Genomic DNA, 12,421 nt, shown 5'->3' with positions numbered 1-12,421 from the left:
TATTCCTCAAGCAGTTCTCAATTTTGCTGTTAACACTTGATAATGTAAAGCAAGTTAAACAAACATGGTGGTAATTATGGCTGCTCTTGGAATTAAATTATTCTATTTTTTTTTTAATGTAAGGACTTGAAAAATAAGAGTTGGATAAATCCTGGCTTACGTAAACAGTCATTTTATCTGTAATTTCTGTTACAAAGTCAGTATGTTTGGAATGATCATATAATGTTTTCATTTCCCTTGACTCTCCATCTCATCTATCACAAATATTCCAAAGCCTTCGCTTTGCTGCATACCAAAATTAATACATCTAGAATGGTTTGGTATAGCTAGTTGTCTCACTTTTCTCTAAGACTAAAACTTCTGAGAACTGACGGGTGATTTACTTGATGTATTTTAATATAACATTTAACAAGTGCAATATAAAATTTATCTTGCAATACTATATATCAATTTTAATAAAATCAACTGGAAAATGTCCTAGGGTTGAACTGTAGAGAGCATATAAAAATTCCTGAAACAGGAATTTTCAGTAAAGACGGTCCATATGTAAACTCTCTTGCAAAAATCACCATCATTAAAAGAAATAGCAATATAAACAAAGCTCTGTATCTTACACTGGATGGATGCTATCAGTACTAAGACATAAAGACAGATGAAACTTAAAAAAATTATCAGTAAAGAGCAGAAATATTTTACCTTTGGATTTTACAGTTCTTTCTACTGCCCATGATTAAAACAATTATTGAAACAATCTCTTTAAAGATGTCATAATTTAAATTTAAATCTAACATGACAGAATTTTAGTCCTAGTTACCAAATCAAATAATTTCCATGTTGGGCTTGCCTGCACATAGTGTTTATCAAGATATTCTGAGAAACGCTTGAGTTTGGGGTTTTTTTGTGTGTATGTAAACCCTATATGTCCAGTTGCAACACTTAGCATAAGATAATTACTTTTTGTAAGACAATTACTTCAGAAGATCTATTTAGGTCAGTGTAGTCCTGTAGATAAGTACTTAGAAACAAAAATTTCATTGCGGACCACATGAATGTGTTTCAGTCTTTCAAAGAACATTAAAAAAATTAAAGGGGAAGAATAGCATTAATAGGGGAAAAAAAAAAGGTGTTCTTAATAAAGCAAAATGAAGGAAACAAATGGCACTAGGAAAAAAAAAAAAAAGAAAAAAGAAAAATAGCCTCCTTGTGTTTGATTTCAGCAATACTATGCTACTGTCTCTAGATTCTCTTTAAACAAGAATTTCTCTCAATCACCCCAGCATTTGTTAAAAGTAATTGCTGCCCTGCCCTGTTAGCATTAATTTTTAGCCCTTCCTGATCCTGGTCAAGAGAAGATTGTGAAGACTTTTCTATTATACATTGTGATGCTAACTGACACAAGTGCATCAGGAGCCAGAAAGTGAACTAAGTATTATTCACATTTCAAACAACTGGCAATGGAAGTAATACACAATAAATGTATTGTTTATGGTTAGTATTTTTGTTTGCCTTTTTACAGTCAGCTGCAACCACTTCTAGTGAATGAAGAAAGAATTGTGGCTTCTCTTCTAAAACAGCATCTTAAAAGAAGCACAAAAAGAAAAATGGCAAAGCAGAAGCTATGTAACCATGAGTGAATGAAAATAATTACACAATCAAAATGACTAGAATGCAGCAGAGAATTTGGAAGTGTTAGCGACCAAGCCTTTCTCGGGGTGGAGAAGGAAAAGGATGTGTGCTGTGAGAATTGATTTGATTACTAAAAAACAGGATGAAAAATACATGAAGAAAATTATTTCATTCTGTTAATAACAAATGAACTCTTTAATTTAAAAAACTATGAAAGACCAGGAACAACCATTTTAAAAGCATTTTATATTTTATATGTTTCTTTGACCTCAGTGATTAACTTGACACCTCATCATGACCGAGGTCAGAGAGATAGTAGTGTACCATATTCTGTAGATTGAAAGGAAAACAGTTACGTAAGAGTCTCTGAAACATATATGCTTCTTATTATCAAACAGATGAACCTGCAGAAAGCTTCAAGGTAGTTGCTACTCTGCTATTTCATTTAGAAAACATGTAAAACCCAGTAATTTTCTTATTACAAGTATTGCGATATTACTAATTTCTCAGTAGATGTAGGCAAGTTTTGCCTTTACATCACAGGTATCAAACATCTGGCCTGTAGGCCAAATCTGGTGCTCTACTGTATTTTATCCTGCCCGACACTTTACTTCTACCCAACAGCAATGCCAATCTCCTTGTCGCCGGCCCCTGCCAGCGCGCTGGTCACCTGTGCAGCATGTGTGACACACGTTGTGCTACAGGAGCAGGAGAATAGTGGAAGCTGCAGCCGTAGCTACATAAGAGCAGTGAGCTTGTGTAAGAAGAGTAATAGGTGAGACTGATGGGGGACACTAGTAACTGCCTTGGGGTGTTGAAAGACAAGACTGACAAGAACTATGGGGCAGAGACGGGGTATTTAATTTTTCATAAATAGCCAGATACATGAACTTTAGCAACTACATGTTATTTTTAAAAATACCTGTAAAAAGATATTCTGTAACCAGGAGCCAGGAATGAATTCTACATTGTTTTCCATGGATATGGGCAGCTCTGTGGTCCAGCAGTGGTGGCCAAACTTGTGCAATGACATGCTAATGTTGTTTAATAAATAATATGTAGTTTAATAACAGGATGGCTCTGGGGCATGAGCAGTAGTTAGACATAGTTCCACAGTCCCGGCCACTTGCCAAAGTTCATGCATCTGGCTAATTTATCAAATGAAATGTGACTGCCCAGTTGGGAATAGCCCTTTAAGGGGGTATGGCTTGAGCAGATGGGGCAAGAAGGAAAGTGCCTGCTTGGCTTTGTAATGGTGAAATAAAGCGAATGTCTCTATTTGGAGGAGAGGGAGGATGATGGAATAGGGAGAATACTCCTCATGGAGGGTGATAAAAGGAGAGTATCAGTCTACTCTCAAAGGAACATTCTCTTTCTTCCACCATGGAAGAATGAGGAGAATGTTCATGCCATGGAAGAGCATTAAGAATAACGTTGTTGTTCAAGGAACTGGCAATGGGGGAATAAGGAGAACGCTACTGGGATAGATGGAGGGGGAGAATTGATGGAGAAAGAGCAACTGCTGTTTATGGCGAAGAGGGTTTGAAGGAAACGTGAGCCTGTGTGAGAGGGACTGAGTATTATTTAACCTGGTCCTAAAGGACATCTTGGTCTTTTACTTATGCGGCACACCATACCATCTTTGGTGAAACAATTTGTGTTATGAGACAGTGTTGGTGATAAAGGAGTACAATGTACATAACCGAGTGGCAAACACAAGGCCTGTGGGCCAAATCTTAAAATTCAATTCGGCCTTTTGAAGGCAACTGCAAGGTAGATGTGGCCCCCAGTGGAAATGAGGTTGACACCCCTGCTTTACACTCTTGTCATCTATTAATATGCCATTGAGAACAAGACAGTCAATGATAAACACTGTGAACTAGCAGACTGTCCTACAAACAAGAAGGTTAAACAAACATCTTCTTTCCTTAGCAAATTCTGAAATTTCTTCCAGTGTGCATAGAAACTACAAATGTCAAACACAAATGAAAGCAACTAAAAAAAAAATCATATTCCTCGAGATTTTTCACTTTTTATACTTCAAAGTAACACTTCATTTTACTAACAATAAAAGGTAAAAAGCAAAGGTAGTTTTGCCGCCTTTCAATTATGTTTACCTTGCTCTGTCAAAGCTTAGCTTCTGGTTTAACGGTAAGAATCAGATCGTGGTTGCACACATAAGGGATGCACGCATCCCAGGTGAGCTCATCTAGTCCACCAGGGAAGGGTCTTTTGGCATTTCTATTCTTTAACCCTTTGAGATGTGGCCACGGGAGACTTTAGCAGCCCGTGCCAAGACATCTCAAAGTTTGGTGTCCTTCAGAATGATGGAGAGAAATCAAGATGTCTCATTCCCTACCTCAGCAGTGAATGTAAACAGAAAAGAAGTACTAAGGACTACCATTGGGAATCTCTTCAAAAGCATGAAGCAGGCATGGAATTTTCATGGTGATAGAGGAAAAAAAAGACAAAAACTTTGTCCCCTTTGTCTCACCCTCTCCCCACTAAACAGAAATAACATAGTTCTGCCAGCTGTGTGTGAAGAAGTTTAACAAGAACCCTGGACAACAGTAGGGTCTGGGACCATTTTACATAATGCTCTACAAACACGAGCAGTATCTGTAAGAGTGGAGGGCAGAGCAACTCCAGCACAGCAGGAACTTTTTAAGTCCTCAGGAAATCCAGAGGAGCTGATCACACAACAAGAAGACAAATCTTTCTGTCTGCGCACAGAAGAGTCACTGATCCTGTGCTGTCTCTCATAGAGCGCATAAAACGCCTGTGAAAATTCAACATATCTTCCAAATAAATGAAGTATAGTGCACAAGAGTAAAATGTTACTGTGATACTCAAAGACCTCCTCTTTTAGTTTGGTAAAACAGAAAAACATTAATTTACAACTTACAGCATTAATGTAATATTATCTAGAGCCATATAAACACACATACGGCACACAATTGAATTCATACATTATAATGTATATTGATTAGTTGACAATCATAATCTCTTTAATCTCATAGGGTAAGAGACAGATTAATATGCTGTATGGTTTTCTGCACTATGTTGTAAAGGGAATGAAATAATCAAATTTCACTAGAAAACAGGAGACATTGCATTGACATTTAGCTATTACAAGATTTCCTGGTTTGTGTTATGTGTATCCAAGCCTTTTAGTTGAAATTTAAAACAAGTCAGTGGAAGTGAACAAAATCTCGCATCATTCTCTCTTTTCAAATTCAGTTCTTTCTATGATTTCTTGGAAAGAAAAGGAATGGAGGGAAGGATGTATGAAGCTGAAGAAACAGTTTTGACTGTAAAGTTCACTTTGTAAAAAAGGATTATGTTAATTTATATGGATTGTGGGCATTTGTACAATTTCTCAGTCACAGCTTTTATTAGTAGAAAGCAAAAAATAAAGGTAATATCAAAAGAGAAGCCTTCTCCCATCAAATAAGAGCTAGCCAGATTAGATAAAAGCCTGACTATTTAAAGTGACCGTTTCATATTCATCTGGTACACGTAAGAGTTCAGTCACCTTCTGCATTTCACAGTACCACTACCCACATGGCAAAAACTCTTTAATAACAAAACAATAAGTGAGACCAACAGAAACAGAGCTTTCAAAGTTCTGCGCAAGTCAACAGTATGTTTAAATGATCAGGTGAGAAAATGCACTTCTGTCCTTAGAAAGTTATATTGTCCAGCTCAAGTCGCTCCTTAAGAAAATACAAAACCAGTAAAACCTTAGAAACCTAGTCTGTAACTTCTTAGCATAACTGCCTGCTTATTCTGTGCTCTGGTATGCCTTAACAGAGACTCTGACCTAAAATCTCAGCTAGTAGATAGCACAAATGAGTCCTGCTTAAAGCATCGCTATTTCTTTTAAAGCAAAAAAAATAGTTAATGCAGTTATTATTCTATAATACTTTAGTTCTAAAATTCTAGCAGTATTTCTCAACTTTTCCTTAGTTGAATGTTTCTAATCTTCTAACTTTTTCTTAATGTTTGTGATTTTTTTTTTTAAAGTATTTTTAAATTGTTGTTTCCTTTCTCCTATTGGCTAATAATAACAAGATGCAATAGATAATAAGTAATAACCATAGATGACATTGCAACATTATAAATCCCTCCAAGAAGATTACCTAGTATTTTTTTTTTTTACTTTGACTACACTCTCTTATTGTAACTCTGCCTGATATTACCTACTAAGACAAATACACAAAATCATAAAGGAATGGTTTACATGAGTTCCTCCAGCACAAAACTCATTGACTTCTGTATTTGTGAAAGACAGCCAGCAGTATTTAGGGTGGGGCATTTTCAACTTACATTAACAGCACTTTTGACATATTGTCTACTAATCTAACCACGGGAAACTGTTAATGATCACGTGATACAACACTATGCTATAAACCAGGGTCTAAAAGCAATAGGGGGAAAAAAAAGTTTCTTTTAAGATTGCATCTTGTCATCCAGGCTGCTTCACTGAGAATAATGCCCACAAAAAGATGATCTTTGTGCATCTTACAACCTGTATTCTACATGTGACACTCCACAGATTCTATCAACACCACAAAGTCTTCCTAGCCCTAGCCACCACAGGCTACTAGCTGACTTACATTTCATTTCATGTTGTTCAAAATTAAAAAAAAAAAAAAAAAAAAAAAATCATAAGCTGTATGCAGCAGTTTTGGAAAAAGGAATCTGAAAACTCTCTTAAAACTGTACTGGGACACCCGGCAATTTTGAAGTACTAATGTTAATCTTCAAAAAACTACTCTACTTCCCCACAGAGAAGAATGATAAAAGAAGGACCTCCTTTCTGTTTATTGTAACATGATTACAGAAACTACACCTTTCTCTCATGAGTACATGACTAACAAAGGATTTTCTGGGTTTGACTGCCTTTTTATGAATTCACACCCGATTGGGATTACCAAAACCAAAAAATCATTCACTACTCTCCCACAGAAGGCTGGACATTCCATTATCTGAAGCAGAACAGGTATACCAGATTCTAAAAATCTGTGTTTGCCAAGCACAGAATTTACTTTTAAAATAGGTGATATAATACAACTGAAGAAACATTCAACATATGGGCCCACTTCCCAATTAATTATTTGCTGGTTGAAGTGTTAAAATGTCCTTGGCTTCACCGTAAACACAATCATCCCAGCTGGTCATTATCTACCTGGAAAGGGGCCAAGGAATCTCAGCTGTCAGTACTTGAGAAACATGTATGTTTTGTCCTTTTTTTTTTCTCTTTTCCATTTATTTCACTTTCACAGAGCTACAGTTAAAAGAAGGAAGTCTTATACACATGGAAGCGGAAAGACTTTGTATTTCTTTCATTGTAATTTAGTATATGTGGAGTGCAGGTGATAAGCAAAGTGACAAGGAACATTTACTGAAAACTGATTTATCTAGCCTCACTGACACTGTTTTTATTCTTGTGTGTTCCTACTTAATTCAACTGCTCCTTTGTTTTACACAGGTGTGTGAAAAAACACAAAAGTCTTCAAAAGTCAGAGTTATTGATTGGTGATATACGTGCACAGAGTCAGGAAGACTCAGTAGGAAAATATCCTTCAGTTAAGTGAATGCTAATGTCAGCTTGTAGCAGACCTGCAGGTCAACAGGTGGAAAGCAAATGGCTTTTCTCATTTGCACATTACTTCTGCAGGAAGCCAGAGCACAGCTGGGAGAAGGAACACATGTAAACAAGGCAGACCTAATGATTTCCTAATCAAAAAGAAGATAATATCTTCCCATTAACAGGTAAACTAATTGACCAAAATCCAACAGTTTCTCCTCAGTACAAGTAAACATAGGTGCCTCTCCTCACTGAAATGTCATACCTTTAAGCCACCCACTAAGTCTTCAATTTTGCTTGATTCGTTTGGATACTGTACTCTGCAACAGCTGTCAGAAATAATACCTTAGAACAGCTGTTGTGGCAGTTAAAAGAGCCTGGAATTTTAATTGGACTGGATATTAATTGGGAGCTGGCGCCTTTAAAAAAAAAAAAAAAAAGAAAATATTCAAAGAATGACAGATGTCTTTAAGGGATTTGACCAATGTGTGGTAAGCAAGGTTGGTCTTTGTTTTGACTATATAACTTTGTGGCAATGGTCTCCACCGTCGGAACAGGAACCATTAATTGCTTAAGAAAAAGAGCACTTAGAAGAGAAATATTAAGTAATCTGCATAAGTAATTCTTTTCAAATAGTAGCTGTGATCTAGAGAGGACCTTGCAGTGTTTTAAGGATTACTTAAAAGGAGACTCATTCCGAGACCCTTAGTAACCACCAACTGAAAACAAAACTGTTCATCCTAGCCAAGACCTAAGCACAAATGAATAATAAGCTTACTTTCAGCATCAGCATAGAGCAGCAAGCACAGGAGCACCACCATTGGCCTGACTACGTGCATCATCCAACAGCTTGGCACCAGCATGTTTTGGCAGCCTTGTTCTCACCGGCTTAGAAGCCACTGCGAGTCTGTCCGGTCTGAAATTTCAGAGGAAGTATTTTCAGAGCCTGTGAAACAGATAAGAAAAGGAGAAAAATACATTTAGCAAGAACAGTGCAGAGATTTTATATTTTGTTTTGTTTTTTTTCCTAAGCATTCACAATTTGAGGCAAAACAATTTTAAAACACAAAAGGGTAAGGGAGAAAGAAAAGGAAACATGATTCATTTCAGGCTACTGACATTATACCAGAAGATTCAAGGTATGGTATATGTTAGAACTGTTCTAGTGTACTTCTCAGTACACCTTTTCTACCACAACCAAGTATCTGTCACACTCTGGATCTTCTGTTATATTCAACAGCATCTTCTGAATCATAAGAACTGTCATTGTTAATGAAGTATAACACATCACTGGAATACTCATGTTTCAACAAGGGACTCAAAGAAGATTCCATGTCCAGAACAAAAGTCTAATTGCAAGCAGCATACTGGGAGCTGATGCCCTGTTATCTAGTAAGAGTAACACCACAAAATCTGTTCCATGATGTGTTCTTAAAGCTAGACATCAAATGCTAGCATATTGCACAGTTCAACAGCACTCAAAGGTTAAAATTCCTGTTGTGATTTCCTTTACATATGTGAATCATGCTTAACCCCAAAAAAACCCACCAAAACCAAACACCACCAGAAATCCAGCACTGAATAAAGGGTTGAGATTCCAATTCAATCCATCTCATTTATTATGATGTGTAATTGAATATGATACACTGAGAGCTCTAAAGCTCAGGTATCCAATTTAAAAAAGCAGTGTCTCATTCTTGTCCAAATTTACCACAACTGAGCAATAACAGAAATTAAGGAATATAAAAATATTTTTCCTTCTCATGGGAAATACAAGAGATATCCCAAAATAGCCTGACATCACTAAAATAACACTGAAATGTAATTTTGCTTTTCAAATGATTTGCAACACATGAACTTTGGCAAATTTGATATCATCCTTTTCATCACCACACAAGACTGGTTTCCATGCAGTGAAGATAAAAACCGAGAGGGCAGAGAAAAAAATATACTATTACCAGCCAGTAGGCAGATCTTACAGATTTGTGGGTGGTTTAAAGACCCCATGTAGTACTATGCTCAAAGAATCTGCTCAAGGTAGAAAATACATGAGCAGCTGTTAGAAATCTATGGCTGTTATGAATCTCTTTCGTAAAACTATATTTAAATCAGCTAATGCCATCAAAAAATACATACCTAAGAAATCTGCATAGGAAAGGTGCTAAAGGCACCAGCTCTCCCCTGTCATCACCACCATCTTTATGCCACCATTTCAAATGACATGAGATATCAGTCCTGTCGGACTCAGTTGTGTCTGTGCAAGCATATCAGAGCCAACTGCTACATAATGATTCCAATGCAATCACAAAGATGGACATGTATGAAATGTACTTTCAAGGAAGATGTGGTTTTGATTTTCCTTCTTCTAGACTGCAGGGGTTACAAAGGAGCCCTGAACTATCTCCAAAGGCAGCTCACTTGTGGACAAAACTTTTTCTTTTTATAGGCACGCAAACAGACTAGCTGACGTGTGAAGGTGAATGTCAGAAATGAGATGGGTGCTAAGATTTGTGTCTGAACCATAAACTGCTCCCTTTAGCAGGGGAGGAAGTCAAGAGGAAACAACAGTGAAAAATAATAAGGGAAGCAAAGGAGAGGGAAAAAAAAAAAGGTGACCACAAAGGTACGTGTTTTACACAACTGTTTTTTAACAGGGCACTGGAGATTATTTTCACACATTTCAAACACTCCCACCAAAAGACTGAATGTGATACCTAACACAAAAAAATATTATTATCTGCTTGGAAAAAAAAAAGGCGGGTGAGAATTTAAATATCTCATGATCCTGACGTGAATATATATTTATCCTCTACAAGCTCTTTGCAAATGAAGGGGTGGGTCACAAAGCCTGGCAAAGAGAAGGCTGAGAAGAAAAAGGAGAGGGTTCAGGGTTTTTTTTATGTATTAGTAATCCTATTCCATTCTCTTACTCTAAATGTTAGTATATAAGCACTTACAAATACTGCACTCATTGTTTCTGCTTTGAAGGTGATATTTATTATCACTCAGATGATAAAAACCAAAACCAAAGCCTTCAGTACTAAAACTTAGCTATGGAGTCCTAAGCAGGGGAAGACAGAAAATAAATATATGGATAATTTCTAGTATTTTAGGTCAAGTAAACCAAAGCCTTTGAATATAGATGGTGGGTGGATCTTTTTCCTTTCAAATGAATTGAAGATACACTGTTATTGGAGGCATGCAGATGATGGGCTGATAACACCAGAGAGAAGCAAGCCCAGAGACAATCAAGTGATATTAAGGTTCTTCACACAAGTCTGCCTTCAGCTTTACTTACAAAAAAACACAGCTTCAGCCAGAGACTCTGGTACTGACAAGAGGACCGAATTTGACCTTAATAATCATCTGGTATGCGGGTCTATACTTGGCTTATTCATGAAAACTAACATGGAGATGCAATTCCTTACTAAACTTAATTATCAAACAAGTATTAACTTCCAAATCAAGCCACCTGGTAATTCCAAAGTAAAATGTTCACCTAATACATTGTTGATTCTTAAAGGAAGTAGTTTCTTCCCTTTTCTGTTTCCACCTGACAATAGTTCATTGCCTCCGGAGTGCGGTACCAGAGATAGTGAAAATGCAAACAACATTTGCAGGACCAGGCTATATGAGCCTCCTCCTCAGAGGACCAACATTTGTCTCCAAGAATGAATTCGGAGCAAGGCTCTTTCTTAGCAGCTCCTGTTAAAAAATTCACAATGCACGAGTGCAGAAAGATTGGGCTTCTCCTTGGTAGAAAACTGATCACAATAAGTACAGAGAGATCAACAGTTATTAAAAAACCCCTCACTTTGTGAATCTTTAATAAAAGATGTAATTATTTTAGGATAAGTACTGTGTAACTGCTGTATTAAATCACCAAAAATGACTCCTACAACATCTCTAGCAGAGCTACCTATAAATAATTTATTCCACAACAGCTATTTTGGTCTCTTTCCCCAGACAAACAAATTGTTAATACAAAATTGAAAACCAAAGGGTGGAACTAGGTAATATATCTATCACTAGCACATGGGTAAGTAGGTGGATAGATTTTCCCTGATTAGTGGTATCCATCAAGAAGATTAGCAAAAGTGGAGATGTCCAGCCCTCCAGAGTGTTCCATGCAGAGACACAAAATAATTCTCCTCAGCCGTGGCATGGCAGATGAGAGCCCCTGCATATGGGCACATGTACCAATTGTCCTCAAAGGAATCAACTGGGTGAACAAAACATCTGAATATTGAACTACTTCCCTTTGGTTTGTTTACTTTAGCACCAAAAAAAAACCTTTTAGGTGCTACCACAGTACTCAGGAGGAGATGGTCCAAGCTCTCAGACAGCTAAAGTTATAGAAAATGCTTACCTGGGGACAAATCTTAGCCCCCGCCCCAGGAAAAAAAAAATAATAAAAAAAAAAAATTACTTATCTAATTGCTTTTACAAGCCTGCCTGTGCATGTTAGTGTTTGATAATTCAACACAGAAATTTAGGACAGCAGAGAGGAGCTCTCAGAAGAAACCTAAACACAGACAAAAAAGAAGACAGAGCAGATGTAAGAAGCCACATGCGGGGGGAAAAAAAAAACCAAAACCACAAAAAAAGGCAATTTACAAAATTCTGGAATACAGGAATGTGAAGATAGGAGAGCTCATTTGTGCCATTACACAAACAGGATTTCCAGTTCAACTTTTCTAAAGCTTGAAATTGCATGGAGATGGAATTTTAGTTCATGGCCATCTCTAATCTGCCATAAGGACTTATAGGAAAACAACTGGATACACCTTATATTTTTTAAAAAGCAGTGTTTCTCCAAGAATAAGTCCCAGGCAAAGACTGAAACAGAAGACTGTTTACATTATGTTTCTACGCTTCATTCGTCTCACCCTCAGTCCTAAATTAAATCAATTCCCTAGCCACAGATTTCTAATACCATACATATGCAAGTGAAGAAATACAAAAGAGAAACTTGAAACATTAGTAGAAATAAGTCAAGGAGGAAGTACCAATACTTCGTATCTTTGCATATCAACCAAGATCCCTCCCTAAAGAAGAAAATAAAGATTTCATACACAAATATCAGCTGCAAAAATCTAACTGACAGCTGAATCATTACCAGAAAGAATAGGAAAAAATGCATAAAATTAAGCTGCTTAATCAAAATCAATTAAATAATAACTCTTGGTAATACAATGTCTT

At 36.8% G+C, this 12,421-nt stretch overlaps 1 protein-coding gene across 1 annotated transcript in view; it reads right to left on the bottom strand.

Moving 5' to 3' along the window:
* Positions 1 to 8,082, bottom strand: part of PTPRD (protein tyrosine phosphatase receptor type D) — a gene marked incomplete at its 5' end in the record, with an annotated part of 277,673 nt that extends 269,591 nt beyond the window's left edge. Inside the window, one exon of the mRNA XM_080361919.1 lies at positions 7,998 to 8,082. Coding sequence (XP_080218045.1) covers positions 7,998 to 8,082 — 85 coding nt within the window. The remainder of the gene's footprint in view (positions 1 to 7,997) is intronic.
* Between the last annotated feature and the right edge of the window lie 4,339 nt (positions 8,083 to 12,421).

This window comes from Nesoenas mayeri (genome assembly GCF_963082525.1).
Source record: "Nesoenas mayeri genome assembly, chromosome: Z".
NCBI classification, from domain to species: domain Eukaryota; kingdom Metazoa; phylum Chordata; class Aves; order Columbiformes; family Columbidae; genus Nesoenas; species Nesoenas mayeri.
Note: the sequence above shows the minus strand (reverse complement) of the source record. Positions and strands in the feature narration are given on the sequence as shown.